The 18890-nt window shown below is 33.8% G+C and overlaps 2 protein-coding genes across 16 annotated transcripts in view; one reads left to right on the forward strand and one right to left on the reverse strand.

Moving 5' to 3' along the window:
* RPE (ribulose-5-phosphate-3-epimerase) overlaps nt 1-10209 on the forward strand; it is a 34018-nt gene extending 23809 nt beyond the window's left edge. For 8 of the 9 annotated variants that reach the window (XM_037850290.1, XM_037850298.1, XM_037850297.1 and 5 more), the window contains one exon: nt 1103-3465. In XM_037850290.1, coding sequence (XP_037706218.1) covers nt 1103-1225 — 123 coding nt within the window. In that variant the 3' untranslated portion in view covers nt 1226-3465. Of the gene's footprint in view, nt 1-1102; nt 3466-4440 lie in introns of those variants that run through there. The other variant, XR_005218918.1, reaches the window with a different exon arrangement.
* KANSL1L (KAT8 regulatory NSL complex subunit 1 like) overlaps nt 2697-18890 on the reverse strand; it is a 177034-nt gene continuing 160840 nt past the window's right edge. For 5 of the 7 annotated variants that reach the window (XM_037850283.1, XM_037850287.1, XM_037850285.1 and 2 more), the window contains 7 exons: nt 12705-12833; nt 10498-10613; nt 9554-9678; nt 7887-7941; nt 6550-6662; nt 5532-5697; nt 2698-4651 (listed from right to left, as the gene is read on the reverse strand). In XM_037850283.1, coding sequence (XP_037706211.1) covers nt 4418-4651; nt 5532-5697; nt 6550-6662; nt 7887-7941; nt 9554-9678; nt 10498-10613; nt 12705-12833 — 938 coding nt within the window. In that variant the 3' untranslated portion in view covers nt 2698-4417. Of the gene's footprint in view, nt 4652-5531; nt 5698-6549; nt 6663-7886; nt 7942-9553; nt 9679-10497; nt 10614-12704; nt 12834-18890 lie in introns of all 7 variants that reach the window. The other 2 variants (XM_037850288.1, XM_037850289.1) reach the window with 2 other exon arrangements.

Raw genomic sequence — 18890 nt, forward strand, 5'->3', positions numbered from 1 at the left:
GTTCTTGTATAATTGCCACACTTTTCTGCTCAGTACTTATCAAAAACTTGACTGTGATAAATATTAATGAGGAACTAATGAAATGATCAGTGAGCATGTATCTTTTTGACTCTTTCTAGACTTGCTGTTTACTGAACGGTGTTTTGCCGTTTTATCTATTCTTGCTTACATTTAGGGACACATGAAGTCCTTCTAAAATCATAATTTTATAATTATAAAATTATCAATTCATAATTCCAAATTTATAAAGTTAAGAGACATATGAGTCCCTGTAAAACTCTGCATTTCTCTGAGGAATGTTATTAGAGATGTAGTGTACTTTGTCATAAAGTAACAATATCTCATTGGACTTTTCCTCAGTGTCCGTGCTTCCTCCAGTAGTCCCCTATTTTCCCTTATTTTTTGGCAGTGAATCACATATAACAGGTTGGCTTTCTCTTCTTTAATAATATTTTAGGAAGCTCAGAGCTCAGTTTGGCATATCTTGGTTGCTTTTTCTTTTTGATTTGTTTCCACATTTTAAAAAACATCTTGAAAATGTTTTTTAAGCCATCTCAAAACCATTCGGGAATGTCGTAAAACATAAGTAGACTTTCCATTCTTTGTGGCATCAAAATGAAAAAATTATTTAAATTTATTGTCATATTTTATATATAGTTTCACATTCTAGCAAGAATTGGCCTTTCAGACTAACTGCAAGTTTATCAGCATTATTCAGAGATTGATAGCTTTTTTTTTTTAGTAGCTGAGGAAGCATGGATATATATTGGAAAGACTTTAAACTTGAAAGAATTGAGGATTAAAGGTTTTTAAACCGTGTTATCTAAATTAGTACAGATGGAGTTATAGCTCATTTAGTCTGTTACCAAAAAGTCCAATGATTTCTTAGATACATTTAAAAATAATTTCATATCTTCATTTGCTGAGCATTTTTACTTCTGTCTTTATTGAACTAAACTGTATTCTGTTCATCTCAAAGTGACTTTTATACAATTCAAGTTCTGACTGCCAGGTACAAGGGTAGAAACTTAGTCCAGGAATTTTGTGTTAGGCTCTTCTGCATCTTCCTTTGAGGCATAACCTAAGTGTTTACTTCTTTTAGGCAGGAGCTAACATGATTGTGTCTGGCAGTGCCATTATGAGGAGTGAAGACCCCAGATCTGTTATCAACCTGTTGAGAAATGTTTGCTCAGAAGCTGCTCAGAAACGTTCTCTTGATCGATGAAATCTCAGCGAGTCCAGTGTTTCTGCTCATGAAATCTCCTTTTTATTGGAAAACAAGAAGGTTGTCTACTAAATCATATTGCAGTTGAAACTGTGCTGCTTTTCTGAGAAATTAATTCCACTGACTAAAATCTATTGTGCATAATGTTCTAAGAGGTTAGAAATTCATGTGTATATTATAACTACATTTTTTAGTGGAGAAATTTAAAGGTTAGTATGGTAAATACCATTTTTACTGGGAGGCTTGATTTTTATAAAGAGTAAAAGTATGGCTGCATTATTGTTTTAAACAAAAATGTGTCTAATGCCTAAGGGAGGTATATTAGCTACTATAAAAAAAAGGATTTTGTGCATTTCTCAAAGAATTTTCTATTATTTGTCAGCTATTTTCCAGAAGCAAAAGAGGTCTTTATGTTTTTACTGTTTCATGTCATTTGTGATTTGTGTTTATGCTTAATACTATGACTAGAATGGAACTTATGAAAAATCTAAGCATGGATCTGGCTGGAATGGGATACCATATTCTTATGTCACTTAAAATATCTATTTTTCACTTTTCCCCTTATACTTGATGCATCAAAACAATTTAAAAAAAAAAAGTATTAAGTCCAGGGTTTTCAGGTGGTCTGTGATCTATTCTAAAATGTAAGCATAGATTTTATTGGGGTTTTTTCCCTCTGGGTGCCGAAGGTGCAGGCTATAACGCAGTGATTTTTTTTTCCCCTTTCTTAATCTCATATACCGTTCTTAAGGACATCAGATAGTGCTGTTATGTTAACACTGAGTAGAAAGGAAAAGGAAAGCCTCTATTTGGAAGTAATATGGACTTGAATCCTGATTCTGCCCCTTTCCAGGTATTTGACCTTAGCAGGTCAGCCAGTCTCTTTGAGCTTCTGTTAAGTCATTTGTGAAATGAACTTAATTAAAACCTTGGCAAAGTTGTGTTGAGGATTAAGAGGTAATGATTTATATATAAATATTCCAGTAATATTCCTAGAACTTATATGCATAATATGATGTAGCTATCGTTACATCAGTTTAAGTTTTGTAGGTTACAAAGTATGTTGATGCAATGTCATTAAATCTACAATTCACTCCTAAGAATGGTAGAACAGGTATTTGTTCCCCTTTAAAAAATGAAGAACAGGTGGTACCCTGGAGAGGCTCCATTAGGGCACAGGATTTCTGGTATGTACTGTTTTAACAAATGGAACCCTTGGGAAGTGGGTTAGGAAAAGGAAGCTTCTTTTACTTAGCACTGTTTTATTTCTGGTCTGGCTTTACCTTGTAGCAGAATCAGATGGCTGAGAATATTCTGGAACTAGAGATCCTGGACCCAAGGATATATATTTTATCACTCCAAGACAGACCTTGTGGGCTAAGACATAACAGAGGCAAGAACTAATCCATAAACAAAAAGTTTTAATACTGTTTCCCAAATCATACTTAGACAACAATATATATCAGTCACTTGCTGTGTAAAAATATGGCAAGAAATAATGGGACCAGTGTCATTAAACTTTGTTACTATGAACTTTAAGAAATAAGATATGAAAAACAAGAATGTTAACATTTAAGCGTAGAATAGAGCTTGCTTTTGTTTTTTGAAACAAGAATTTGTTTCATAATTTTTGTTTGTATTTTGGCTTAGGAAAGGGTTGTGCTATATAGGTGGTGGTTTAATCAAATCAGACAACACAGGGCATATAGAAATAACTTTAATTAAAAACTTACATAGAAGATTATAATATGTGACATGACAGAAAGATTTGAGTTTATTTGCCCGGACAACATGGGTTTGTCCGGCTTTTGTTTTCTTTTTCTTTAAAAATAAATATACAGTGAAACTACAAGCAGAAATTTGTCAGTTTTGAAATTTGAATTTTTTTCCCCTTTAAAGGGACCAGTATAATATCCAATCCTTAACAAAAACTTAGTGTTAAATCCCACAGACTAGGCCAGCTGGCCAAGATTGTCAGTTACATGTGTAATACAACTTGAATAACATTTTTTACATGAGAAAAAGTGATTCATATAAAGTTGCCCTCAACTTCCACATAGAAAAAATGGTATAACTTGAAAAAGGATTTTCTGTAATATACATTCTTCAGTATCCAATATTGAAGCATTATTTGAAAAATTTTAAATCTCTAGGATGCAAGTCGGAATACATGTTTATTTGAATAGAATAATATGGCAAGGAATGACCAGATGAGCTAGAAATATAACATTTTAATTTTATACTGATATGATTTTCCTGTTGTTCATTTCAATTGGTCTCTTCTCATCATGAGATACATCAGAGTTCTTAGAGGACAGTGTGGGAGCTAAAATAAAGAGGGCAAAACTCAATTCAAGTTTTCAAAGATGTGACAGTTTAAAATGCACCAGTATTAACTCCATTTTGCTTGTCTTATTCTGTTAAGAGAGAACAGAAAACAGCCTGTGGTTAAACAGCCTGTGGTTAGTCCAGCAGAAATCAGTGATTTCAAATGAATGAATGAATGTGTTATTGGTAAAGGAATTTCCATAAATGACTTCTACTTTTGGCTAAACATGTTTAAAAAAAAGAAAATTCCTTCTCCATAGTATACTTTTAGCTGTCTGTTTTCAGTGGAAATCTATGGTTCTTTATATATACTGCAGCTTACATTTCATGGGGTAATTCATATATGCATTTTCAGGTGGAGTGAGTCATTGCCAGGGTTTTTTGTTTTTGTTTTTTAAAAACAACGTGTATGTATGTATACATATTCTATATACACATATATGTATATTCTAATATATTTCTGAGGCTACTTTAAATACTGTATTTATAGCAAAAAGAATAGCTGTCATTTGACCCACAGGGGTGTGTGCATGTGTATAATCTCTTAAAAATTATTTACCCACTAATGTGATTTGACATCAAATTGCATCAGTTAATTTCTTGGTGCTACTGATTTGCAATGATAAACATAAATAACTAGCACTTGTCTGTAGGTGAAAAGCTAGTTACTCCTGTGGTTCAAGAAGAAAAAAAGATTTATCTTGCCTGCTTCATAAACAGCATAACGATTAATACATATGGTACATGCTCTTTTCTGGAATTGTGACTGGGGGAGGGGTGGGAGGTTTGAAAACAGGGTTTTTGCTTGTTTTTAATCCTGTTTCCCCTTCAGTTACATAGTTTTCTTAACCAAACTGTTCCCTGTCACCTATTTTTTTTAACATTAGTAAGTCCTAGACCAAAGGTTTTGTAATCTTCCATTCCGTCTACTGACTGCTTTTTTGGATGGTGGCCATTCTCTGGTGCAGTGGTATAGAAGACTTCACCATGGAAGGCTGTGCTTGACCTTTCTATCTGATCGTTTTTTTCATCTTGGCATAATAAGGCTGCTGTGTCGTCATCCTTCAGTGGAAAAGCCCGTCGCTCCCACCACAAAGACTGAAAGGGAAAACATTTCAGTTAAGTTTCGACTAATTTGTTTTGTTTTAAAATCATTTATCAAGTAATCTGTAAATGTCAATTTTTGTAATAACTACTGTTCTGTTCTTTTAGTACAGATATGTACAAATTTTCATTTGAACCCAGATACCTGGCAACTCAAAGTGGAATGCATTGAGAATTATTTAGTGAACTTTAGGAATTTTTTTGTTTTTTAAAACTTGACCTCTGCTGAGAAAAGGAGACAGAGCCATAGGGCACTTGTCTTCATTTTCAGCCTAGAAGTACTTTGGAAAAAAAACCATTTAAGAGTGTTTTAAAGTTTGATCTACTTTAATATCTCCATTTCTATGCCATCATTATTACAGACACCTGTTGCCTTTTCCTTCCCTAAGCTTTCTGCAACTTGCCTACCTATTTCTATAGCCTCTACTTCTCCATTCTGACATTCTTTTTCAACACCTACTTGTGTATGCAATGTTAGAAAATACTCCCCTTGAAGTAAGGCCTGATCTTTGGGGAGACAAGTAAAAATTTTATATGAGGAGAAAGAAAAGTAGTAGTAATTCCCCATATACCAAGTGATTTCCAATCAAATTTGTTTTGTAATTATACTTCATAGAATCCCATCCCCATAGTTAAGTGAATAGGGGGAAGTTGGAACTGACAGGTTACAAAAGAGATTTAAAAGTTTGCAGTTAATGGTGGAACTAAAATGCTGGAATATATATCATGATTCTTACCAGCATTATACTGGATTGTTTTACTGAATTTGTTGCAATGATGAATCCTTAATTTTCAGTAATTAATTTCTATTAACAAATTGAAAAAAGTTCAAAGGTAATTAAAAGATTTATCTAATCGTGTATTTTACACTTACCTTAGTTTCTTGACTTCCATTTAATGAAGGTGAGCCATGTGCACAAAGATCTTGACTTTCTGAAGGAAGCTCAGGACTTTCAGCAGTATATTGCTGACTACTACCAAAGTCATTAGAGTATTCTTTCAAAAACAAGTCTTGTCCTTCAACATTTTTACTATAAGCTCTAACAAGAAAATCAAGAAAACACATAATTATTTGTTATTTCTTGAGGTCTTAACATTTTATGAACAACTCAAGGTGTCAAGAAATCAAGTTGGTAGACTTTGTTTTGTGTGTGTGTGTGCGCGCGCGCGTGCATGTGTGTTTTCTTTTTGGTTTGCTTTTGTTTTGGGGAAGACAACAAAGACCCTGACAGTCTTTCTGAATTCCTGGAATATTCTGTGATTATTGTAATGCCAACCGTGAAGGGCTCAATTCACATTTTCCTCTGTAGTTCTGGAGAGTTACATTTCTGAAATGTGGAGAAAGATGAGAATTGAATCTCACACATGTTAAGATAACTTGGAACAAGGGTTCTACAGCAAATCTGGACGTTTTGAGATCTAAACAGAGACATGCCACTTAACTAAAGTGACTACCAGACTAAACATGATATTGCTGTTTGAGGTTTGCCTACATTAAAAGTAATTAAACATAAATATAAAATATCTTCCTCCATCTTTTTCAAAATTGTTGCAGGGATTCTCTCAAATATAAAATTATTAATTATGTCTTTATGCTTTATTCTCTCTTTCTCAAAGTCTTTGTGTTTTTCAAAGTAATTTAGACTATTTGCTTTTAAAATTAAGCATATTTCTTGAGAATTTTTTTCTGAAGAAAATGTATTTTTGAAGTAGTTATGTTAAAAAAGATTACCAGATTCTAATCCACAGTGTTAGGTTCACTGTTACAGTACATTGAAATTTATATCATTATGTTTTCTTCCTTTTTTAGTGGTCTACCTCAAAATTCATGCAGAATATTTATTTTTTCTGCATAAATTTCATAGTTGGGGTTTCAAATTTATTACACCTGCCTGCTGTTTCTTCTGTGCCACTTGCTTTGTTCCCACAGTGACCACCTGGCTTGCTCTCGTTCTTCATATTTTTTGTGTCTTAAGGAGAAGACTTCATCAGAAAGATCTTCTATCTGGAATTAGAAATAAAATTGACTGTTGTTTTTATCAGAAACATTTTGAAATATGAGAACAGGTTTCAAGTGGGTCTGTGTCAAGAGAATATTAAGAAGAAAACTCTTAAAATAAATGTAACCCAAGCCAAGAGAACAAATATTATGAGATGGGCTTCAAATTCCTAAAAAAGGGAGTTAAACTTTTTTTAAAAACATTTTACTGTTGGGTCATTGTTTGAAGACTTACCTCTAAGACTACAAATGGGTTCACAGTGCTTTCCACTTGCCACAGATTAGATAAAATATTCTTAATGCTTTATTCATTCAGCAGTTTTTAATTGTCCATTATGAACCACACACTGTTCTACAAACATGTTAATATCAAAGAAAAGTAAGAATAATTGTTTGAGATAAATCAGAATTAATTTACTGAATGACTTCTCTGGAGTTTTAACCTGGCTAACTGCTTTGATTGTGGAATTTAAAAATTTAGGTTTCCTGGGAAGGATCATTCTGAACAATGAGTGATGGTATTAAAAGGTAAATTTTGAGAGTTGAAGATAGTGAGCATTGGGCATTTATTCTTTATAGAAAGATTGTTGCTTGACAGAAGCCAAGTGTTTTCTACATACTACTGCTTCTAGAGCCCATCACTTTGGAATTAGTTTGGTTATACAGTATTTTTCCTTTTAATTGTTCTTGTCTTACTGTATATAAATTTTACCCAAAAAGGTCCACAATACCTTACGTGCAATTCCCATATCCAAAAATCTGAAAAACCAAGTTTTTCATAATTTGGTAGCATAGCCTTACTTGAAATAATGTGAGCCTATTTTTAGTCTTTATCTCATTTACTGTGGATATTTCACTACACAAACATGAATGTTTGATTATGAGAACTCTCATAGACTTCTACAGTATTATAAGATAAATGTACCACATTACTGAAGTCCAAAAACTTACAAATTAAAAAACATTTTGGCTCCAAGATTTTGCATATAGCATTGTAGATCATTAAAACAATCTCCATGTGGAGAAATACATGATTAGTATTGAGAATGAATATGGATATTCACACAAATTCAATGTTTCCAAAACTCACATAAACAAATGATATAAGTGATAAGGAAAAATGTCAGAAGTTAAAAGGCTTATATTTCGCTTTAGTTCCTTGAATATCAAATTAAGTAGGTTTCATAATATATAATGTTCAATTATCCATTTAATTGAAAGGCAACTTACCTCTTCTTCACCTAAATTATGTTCATCCAAAGGCTGAAGAACAACCATCCTCCAGCTGTTGAAAATATAAACCAATTTCAAACAGCTTTTATTTATCTAAATTTAGTAATTTTATTCTCTTAAGCACAGCTAAACACAGTAGAATTTTCTTTCTTCGGGACTTCCATAATTCATGTGGATCTTTTAAAAGTATTTTTTAAAGCTTTTAATTATTTAACTTTCCAGCTTACAAGAAAGTTGCAAAAACAATACCTAGAACCCCAATATACCCCCCAAAACAAATATTTTAGTGTAAAAAGGGTAAGGAGAAGATGAGGCTTTATTTTTGGCCTTATATTGAACAGAATGTTCTGCAGAGCTGCATTTAAATCTACCTAATAGTGGACTGATTTTGGATTAAATCATTGGTTTGGTATGCTGGTGATCTAGTTTAGCCAAAACAACCGTGATTTGTAGCACTTGCCAGTTTCCATGGCCTCTTTTGAGTTACCAGTGATTTGACAACTGGCTCACAGAATTCTTCTGTGTTGAACAACAGCTCTGCTGTAAGCCAGCTCCAGCATACCACTGCAACTTGAAAAACACTGTTGCTAATAGAACATCATACCCACAAATGTTATTCTTACTTAAGTAAAATACATCAAGAAATTCTCTGAAGGAGTTATTATACCTCATAGAGTATTAAGAATTCTCTTAATACCTCTTAAAGTAATTATGAGGTGTAATAAGTGAAATTATGAAATTACCTAGGAAAGAGATGGATAGTGATTACTGCAGTATCTCCCAGGTCAGTTCTCTGTTTCCAGCCTCTTCTGTCTCTACTTCCTGGTGCCAGATTCATATTCTTAAGAAACTGCTTTCCTCATTGCTAAAAAATTTGACTAACTTCACGAACAGTAAGAAAAGATATGTATATGGCATTCAAAAACCTTCATAATCTGGTTCTAACTTTTTTTTCTAGCCTTATCTCCTGTTACCCCCTTCAGAAAACCTCAATCTCTGGCTAAGCCTTGTACACTTTTCTTTGGACCTTTGTTCTGGTCTTCTCCCTATGTGAATACCCTTTTTACCTTCCCCCTCCTTCGTGGATGTCTTTTCAGAACTTCCCACTCTAGTTCTTACTGATCTCTACTTTGAACACATCATTCTTTTTGATGTGTTGATTGCAGACTTGGCAAAAAAAAAATCTAAATCTTGTTTTTGTTATCAAAGGTGTTATTGTCTTACAGTGTGAATACCCCATGCAAAGGTAGTTTCTTTCATCTTTGAATTCTTTTCACAACTTTGTACAAACCTCCATCTTTAAGGGCTAGGATTGATAAAGTACCTCTTAGTGCTATATACATAACAGATACCTAAATATCATTGGATGAAACAACTCTAAGAGTGCTAAAGTAAGTAATTCTAGGAATTCCCAATTCTTAATAAGAACTGAAAAGTTTAGTTGTGGTACTGTATGGCACCGTTTCTTCAGTTCATACTGAGATGTAAGGTAAAGGGTTCTTTTACATTTGTCTTCCATGGTTACAGCAATGCAAAGGGAAGTGGGGAGCACTTCCTGCATTTTCCTGTAGATTTTATTAAAATTCTAACTTCATTCTGAAATTTTTAGTTTATAAAAGAAAAAGAAGGAAAGAGGAAAGAAAAAAAAATGTAAGTATACATACCTTGGAGTAAGTATTTCCTTATATTGGAGTTTCTCCAACTTAGCTGGGGCCACTAATGACATGGGAATCACAATATTATCTATGTCATAAGAGCTCTCACTTCTCAACCTCCGCCTTGCAGTATTCTGCAAAACAGGATTACAGTAGTTTTTCAGTAGTATCTTTAGTTACCTGTGATGATACCCTCCTTTCATGATACATATAAAATATGACAGTGCACCTGTTATAATTTTTGTAAATACATTTTAAAAAAATCTGGCTATAAAATGTTAAAAAAAGTAAGAAGGCATATCTATCTTCAGTAAACCTCAGTAATCTCTTCTGATAGCAGTGTATATTTGTGTGCACATCTCAAGCCTATTTTTTAAGACCATAAAATGCAAAACTCTTATCAAAAAAGGTGAACATAAAGCACCCTAAGTGTGAATAAACTTTTTTATTAGAAAAGGATGTGAAATATTTTTTGGTTCATTTAGTAAAGATCATTTTTACTATTTTCATTTGTGTGTCTCGGTCCTTGAGCTGAATTCACACTGTCCTTTTTACCTTCCACCTTGTACTTCACTTCTCCCTGGCCATATAACAAAAAAAAAAAAACAGAATAAGAACAAGACGAGTGTTGAATTGTCATTGGCAAGACTATATTTAGATTCATGCTAGGGAGTATGGTCATAATAAAGGTAAAGGTTTTAACACAGAAGAAGAAGCCATAACCAAGGATTAATAAGCTATGTGTTTCCTTGTTAAAAAATATATATAAATATATTTAATTAAATTCACTACTTCCAGATAAGATAGTTTTAGATATGCTAATGTGTGTGCTAGTACCTAGGGCTGTCATAGATTAGCTAGGTTGGCAAAATGTTCTACAACATACGTTTTTTAAAGAAAGTTGGTTTTAGTGTGTAAAGCAATTTTGGAGTTCAAATACAAAAATAACCTACTTGTGATGATGAATTCTGAGTTCTTGATATAACGTTGACATTAGTAACATTAAAATTGCTATGGGATCCTGGTTCTATGTGTTGAAAAGCAAATTCTTCAAATCTGTTTCTTTCTCCTGCCATAGAAAGAACCATTGAAAATGTCACACATTAAAAGCGGCTGATAGGTCTTCTCTCGTTAGAATTATTTTCCTAATTTAGGTGACAAGTGATTCCTTATTGTCTCAGAAAACAAAAACATTAAGAAAATGAAAAAAGAAGAAACTTACCCACAGTCCCACCGTAATTATTTTCATCTTCTGGGATCTTGTCAGTCCTTATCCAATACATCTATATTATTTCTTTAATAATCTCATCCTCTCCTTCAACTCTGTTTTTGTCTTCTGTAACTCCTGTTAGTCAGAGGCTGGTTCTCCAGGACTGACCCTCTTATTGTTTCATCTATTCTCATCTTTTTCATATCTTTGAATTTCTTCTTTACTTTCCAGGAGATTTCCTTAACTTTTATCTTCTGACCATTCCATTGTTTTTTGTTGTTGCTTTTGACTTCTATTAGAATGCTAATTTCCAAAAATTCTTTTGCCCTGGTATGTATTTTTTTTTTTTTTAATATCTTATTCTGTGTCATGGGTGAAATTTCTCTTTTCTCTGAGGATGCTGATTAGAGGTTTACTTCTACTCTCACGATTCTCTTTCCTCCAAATTCCTTTTTTTCCTCTATTTTGGTTCCTTGTTTGTCAGTATATATTTATATATTTATTTATTCCCTTATATATTGCCCTTGTTTATTTTACTTTAGTATGGATCTTAAAAATAAGAATATTTTCCTGTCTAATGTAAATGCCATTACTAATTTTTTAGTAATATCCAGTACCAAGTCCGTATTCAAATTTCTCCAGTTGTTAAAAATGTCCTTTATGACTAATTTGTTCAAATCAGGATCCACACACTGAAACTGCTTATTGTCTCTACATTACTTATAATCTAGAACAGTCCTACTTTTCATGACATTGACTTGCTAAAAGAGACTAGATCATATATTCTGTGCTTTTGAAGTTGTCCAGTTTATTCTTTATGGTATATTATTTCACTTCCTCTATCCCTGTATATCCATCAAACTGGAAGTTACATCTAAAGTTAACTCAAGTGGAACATTTCCCGTCCCTTGGGTCATTTGTATTTTATATATGCTATTAGGAGACACGGATTTTCCTATGTTTTGGTCTGGAGTGTATGGACATTTCTCAAAAGCATGGTGAACCCCTGGTTGTCTTCTTTAAGACTGAAGCAATAAAAAGTATAATGAAACCTCTGGACATGGGTAGGAGTTTGTTAATTTTGTGCTACACTGTAGGTGATGAGATAGTGATTATTAGGTAGTAGTGACATGATGGGATTTCCAGAAAGAGTAGAGATGAATGTATTAAGCCTATCATGTATAACTGCAGTCTAGTACTAATCTTGGATATAATTAGTTTCTAATATATCCTTGGGTATGCTATTGATATACATCTGTAGAGTACCTAACTAATACATATAGTGTTAAATCCACTGCAACAATGAATGAGAATCAAAAGGTTATAAAGATAATTTGCTATTCAATATATATCTTGCTAGTTTTTTTTTAAAACATCATTCTTTGCAGTAATTATGGCAACTATCCTGTCCCAAATCCCCACAACAAGGCTGCTTTGTATTACTAGGACAGGTCTAGTTTCCAAAGATATTTTATTTAGTAATCTTGGAACTATAAGTTTATAGGCTGCTAAGGGAACTGGTGGTTGAGTTACCTCAGTTGAATTTGGTCCTATTTCACAAAATTTTGAGGACTCTGCAGTGAATCGGCACCTCCACAGTAGTTACTAGATAGAACCAGTAATAAATTTCTGTAAGACAACATTGTATTGACCTATTGAGGGCAGAACACAAGCTTGAAGACAGACCTGTCCAAAAGAACAGGTGGCAGAAGATAACTCTAGTCAGGGAACATAGGAAGGAAATACTTAATTGCCATCAAGTGGATAGATACCCAATCCACAATAATTTTGAATTGACTATGTGAATATGCTGTTTAAAGTTCATAAAGTCATGTGTGCTTTGGTAATTAGTGCCTGTTATGAATTCTAAGCTCTTTAAGGCAGGGGTTCTTTACAGATTTTTTTTAATTTTCAATTTTTCACCCTAGTGCTCCTATCATTTTAACATACCTATTGCTGTTTCACTCAAATGTCTTTTCTTTCTTCCCTGTAACAGTTGTGCAGAAGATTCTGACCTTATTTGAGGTTTACATGTAGGTGAATATCCATTTCTCCAGTGATTCAGAGAAGTACTACAAACTAAAATGGAAAGAACGGAAATGTGAAATTATAGCTCTCTTAAGACACATAGATAATGAAAATGTTAATCCCTTTTATTTACTATATTATGGAATTTTCAGATACCAGTTCAAAATTACATATGAAATAAATACTTAAGTACCAAGATGGAAAATTCTGAAACTAAGAATACCCAGAATAGAGTTCCTATATTTGCTCTATTATTTGAAGATGTAAAGGGAAGGTGATCTGTTTTCAAAGTCCTCCAAATTTCCAAATTTTGTGGAGAATTGGGATTGGTTCAGATTTGTAAATCTTGGCTGAAATAGTATTAATCCTTATATCAGTTCTTGTTTGTTCTTGAATCTGAAAATAATTCAGGACCAGGTCACATTCTACAGGGTCACAACAGACTGGGATTCCTTGAGAGTACATTTCATCCACCTCTGATGGTGCCTAGCACCATCCTTCTGAAAGAATGAATTTCATGTAACTTTAAGACAATTAACATCCCAGTGCTTCAGTTACATGAACTATAAAATAGGGATCATAGCAGCTACTTTAGGCTATAAAGATTAAATGAGTTAATTCCTATGAATGTTCTTAGAAGGATGTGACAAAGGATAAGTGTTCAATAAATTTTTGCTGTCACCATTATCATTACTGTCTATTTGGACCCCATATTTCCATATTTTATTAATAACCAAATTGACTTCTTTTTTTGAAGGGTCTGAAGACATGGAGAGTAATGAGAAAAGAAATACGTAGGCTGAAGCGCTACCTCTCCCCCACATGAAATAAACATAAAGAGCATGGCCTACCAACTGACCAGGATTCTAGTTTCAAGATGTCAAAGCACCATAATAATGACAGACAAGATTTTTTTTTTACATATACACATATACATACACAGATATGCACATACATACCCACAACTGCAAGCAAAAAAACGGAACTTGATAGTACAGCAAAATTTGAGATGAATCTCTGAAAGACTAAAGCTATACGGAATTTGAAGAGGAAACAAAGAAGTACATGGGAAAGTAATGCCACAAAATACAGCAACACCAAAGGTGCTCTATACCTGTAGGAGGTGGAAACTAGGAACAGGGCAATTATTTGGAGAAACTGATAAAATTATGAGGTTATCTGTTTCAACAAATTAAAAAAATCTCAGTATTTAGGGCAGAGGAATGGATTGGGGAAGGAAGAATAATGCTCAAGGGTCTCCCTTTGAAATATGTCCTGTCCATCCCCAACTCACTCAGAAAATATTATAGAAAGCAAATCTCTATCTCTCCCATCAAGAGAGTCCCATACAGAGCAGAGGTAGAACAGTTTTAACGGATTCCCAACTTTAATGAAAAACAACTCGAGATAACAGTAGAGAATTAGACAAAAATAAACAAGGAAATAGAAGACTTTGGTACCACTATAAACCAACTAACCTAACAACACTCCCCTCAACAATAGAATACACATTCTTCTTAAGTGTCCCTGGAATATTATCCAGGATAGACCATATACCAGGCCCAAAAAGTGTAATAAATTATAAGAGACTAAAATCATACAAAGTATCTTCTCTGACCACAGTGGAATGAAATTAGAAGTCCAAAAGAAAATGGGAAATTCACAAATATGTAGAAATTAAAAAAAAAAAAAAATACAGCCATCAGGTTCAAAGAAGAAATCACAAGTGAAATGAAATGAAAATGAACACATACCAAAATTTACGGGATGAAGTGAAGGTTGTGCTCAAAGGGAAATTTATTTCTATGCCAATATTATAAAAGAACAACAGTGTCAATAACTTAACCTTCTACCTTGATAAACTAGGAAAAGAGCAAATCCAAAGCAAGCAGAAAGGAAACAAAGTTTAGAGTGGAGCTAAATAAAACGGAGCAATGAAACCAAAAGTAGGTTCTTAAAAAAGATCAACAAAATTAACAAACTTTTAGCTAGGCTGACCAAGGAAAAGAGAAAATTCAAATTACTAAAATCAGGAAAACGTGGGGACATAGAGGATTATAATAATACTATGAACAACTGTATGCCAACAAATTAGATAATATTGATGAAATGGACAAATACCTAGAAACACAATCTACCAAAACTGACACAAGAAGAAAATCTGCATAGACTTGTAACAAAGAGATTGAATCAGTAATCCAAAAAAATTTCAAAGTCCAGGACCAGATGGCTTCACTGGTGAATTCTATCCAACTTTTTAAAAACAATACCAATCCTTCCAAATTGCCAGAAATGGGGTGGGGTGGGGAATATACTTCCTAACTCATTTTTTGAGGCTTATCTTACCAGACAGCATGAGAAAAATAAAATCTACAGACCAATATCCTTAATGAATATACATGCGAAAATCAGCAAAATGCTAAGAAACTGAATCCAACAGCATATTATAAGGGTTATGCACCATGACAAAGTAATTCTAAGTACATATCTAAGAAATAGGAAACAGGTTTTCAAATGGAATTTCATACACAAATGTTCCTAGCAGCATTTTTCACAGTAGCCAGAAAAGTGCAAACAATCCAGATGGCCATCAAATAGAGTGGATAAACTATAGAATATTATTCAGCCATAAGTAGGAATGGAGTACTGATAAATGCTACAACATGGAACCTTGAAAACCTATTACGTGAAAGAAACCAGATACAGAAACCCACATATTGTATGGTTCCATTTATATGAAAGGTAGAGAATAAGCAAATTAATAGATACAGAAAGCAGTTTATTAGTTGCCAGGGACTAGGGAGAGGGGCAAAAGGGAGTGACGGCTTAAGGGGAATGGGGTTTCTTTTTGGGGTGATGTAATCATTCTGGAATTAGGTAGTGGTGATGGCTATACAACATTGGCAATATACTGGAAGTCAGTGAATTACATACTTTAAAATAAAGTGGTGAATTTTACCTCAAAAATAGTGGAGCATTCACAGAATACAAATAACATGTCTTTAAAATAACTGGGATTGCTAAGAAATAGGCAAAAAATCCATTAGAGATCTCTCAGAAATGGAAAATAAAATTGTTGAAATTTAAAAAACAAGCACCAATAACTGGACTGAATAGTAGAATGGGTACAACTGGAAATGAAAATCATTGAGCTGGAAGCAGAATAATGATGTAAAGGAATAAGGACAAACTAAAGAGGTAAACACAGGGAAAGAATAGTGGGGATGAAGGGGAGGCAATACTTGAAATGACAGCCAGGAATTTTTCCAGAATCAGTGATGTTAATCCTAAGATTCCAAAGAACTTCAAGAAAGCAAATGAAAAAAAAAAAAAAAAAAATCAATCATATAACACATCAAAGATGAAGATATCCTACAAGTTACCAGAAGAAAGTAAGATTACACAAAGGAATGAGAATCAGACTAACACTTCTCTTCAGCAAAACTGGATGCAAGAAAACAAAAGATAAGTTACTAAAGAGCTGAAGGAAAGTTGGGATAAGTATAATGTTGGAGCTGGTCTCCCACCGCTCCAAAAGAGAAACAAATGATGTTAAATAGAAAACAAAATAAGATGGCAGGAGTAAGTCTAAACTCATTCTAAAATGTACGTATGCCTGCCATTTGTAGATATTTAAAATGTAGTGCCCCATCTGGTTTTAATGGAAACATTTTGTTGGAGGATTTTAAAGTAAATCCTAGACAACTGACTCATTTGTCTTATAAAAGCACATCAAAGTTGTGAAGAAATTTTAATCTTTACAAAACGTGATGTCTTTCATTGAATTACATTCAGATATTTTCTTCACATCATTTTCCTTCTTTAGTCTGTTGTAAAGTTGTAATGGACTCAATGTATGTTAATTTAACTCCACACGTTCCCTTTACCTCTTCTGTTGATGTAAACCATCCCAGCCTTTTTAATTCTTGCTCTCCCAAATCCTTTCCTAAATTCCATCCTAAAACACTACGCCTTGACTCAGTATCTCCCATATCTCCTGTCTTCCTTTCCTTTCATATATTCCTTCTATAAGTATTTGTGTAGAACCAGTTACTTGCAAGGCACTGTGTTGGACCCTGGCGATACAATGGTGAGCAAAAACAGTTATATTCCCTGCCCTTTATGTAGTATGCAGGCATTGATAAATCTCAAAGAAACGTAAGTAAAATGCAATTGTAGCATGTGACAGAAAAGGACAAGATGTTAGTGAAGGTGTATAATAGAAGGATTTGACCTAGTAGAGCTCTAGGAAAGGCTTTCCCAGATGAAGTGATGGATTTGAAAGATGATCAGAAATAGCTTGTGGAATAAAGAAAAGTATTCCAGGAAGAGAACAGCATGTCCAAACAGCCAGGGCAACAGGGAGCAGGGCAAATTTGTGAACTGAATGGCAGCCATGTAGTGGAGAGGGACGGAGCACGGTGAAGAAGATCCTTGAGGCAAGCAGGAGCCAGTCTATGTAGGTAGAGTTTCAGGAATCTGATACCCAGTTAAGAATTTTCCCTCTGTCAAGTGTTTTAAAGGGACAGGGAATGGGAAGCCCTTCTGACAAAAACATTTGCATTTTGAAAAGACCATCTGAATACAGTGTTCGGAAGAGAAGCTGATTAGAAGGTGATGTCAGTAGTATTCATAAGAGGTCATTAGGTAAAGATTGTTAGGTTGGATTGTGAAAGTGGTAGAAATGAAGCTAGAAAAGCAAATTTGCAAGACGAGATCACATTGACAACTTGGCAATGATTTAGATAGGAGTGTGAGTAAAGAAGGCAAAGTCCTAGGCTTCTGGTTTGCTTGGGCAGGTTGTGCTGCTCCTCACTTATTTACTCTTGAAAAAATAATTTTTTTTAATTTTAACAATTTCAGAGTTAGAGAAAACTTGAAATAGTAAAAAAAAATTCCCATATGCCCTTTACTCAGATTCCCCAAATGTGAACGTTTTTTATCATTTTTGCTTTATCTCTTACTTTCTGAACTCAAAAATGACACTAAATTGCTGGCATGATGCACCTTAATGCCTAAATACTTCTTCAGTGTATTTCTCAAAAACAAGGACATTGTCTTACACAGCCACACAATTATCAAAATCAAGAAATTTCAAATCACTCATTGCATTCAGTTGTCAGGTCTCTTTAAAGTCTTCTTTTTGTATCTGAAACAGTTCCACAGTATTTCCTTGTCTTTCATTATCTCAACTATTTTGATGAGTACAGGCCCCTTAAATTGGCTTTGTCAAGTGTTTTCTCACGATGAGGCTAAACACCCATTCATTCTTCAACCCACTGCACTTTGGCTTTTCCCTGTTTCCTTGTTGCCTAAAGTCAAGGCCATTGGAATTGCCAAATCTAATGGATGGCTCAGGATAAATCCAAGCTCTTTGGTGAGGAACACAGAGATCTGCCTACTTCATCATCCACCATTTACCTTTGCACAATTTACGTTCCAAGAAAACCAAGCTATTTGTATATCCCTGAACATGTTCCATGCCTCCATAACAAAGCATGTATCTGTTTTATTATTGAAAACCTTGTTACTCAACGTGGGCCAGCAGCCTTTCAATCATCTGGGACCTTGTTAGAAATGCAGAATCTCTGCCCTATCCCAGACTTACTGAATCAATCTGCATTTTGTAATAATCCACAAGTGACTCACTTGCATATTAAAATTTGAGAGGCACTATTTCAAATACTTCACCCTGCTCTGTAAATTCCAATTAAATATTTGAAGCTACGCAGTGGCATCACCATCTTTCTGGAGTTTTTCTCATTGCCCTTTTCCTCTTATTCTTAACCCCCTCTTCTGCCTTCCCCTAAGAGTTAATGCACCCCCTCTTCTTCTTTGTAGGATATTTTATTATATATCTGTGCCTATTACACCATATGATAGTTATTTTCTGTGTGTGTCTGCTTCCCCCAATATATAATTTCTTTGATTTCTTGTAATTCACCTATGATACCTCAGCACTTAGAAGTCTACCTGGTACACAGTAGGTGTTGGTAAATGTTTTACCAAATTCTCTAAGAAATCACTAGCAATAAAAGAAAAATTAATGACCAACTATTTAACCAGACACTTATATAGGATAAACCTAATAAATGCTTAATTATTTGG

Source organism: Choloepus didactylus, chromosome 9, assembly GCF_015220235.1.
Source record: "Choloepus didactylus isolate mChoDid1 chromosome 9, mChoDid1.pri, whole genome shotgun sequence".
NCBI lineage: Eukaryota > Metazoa > Chordata > Mammalia > Pilosa > Megalonychidae > Choloepus > Choloepus didactylus.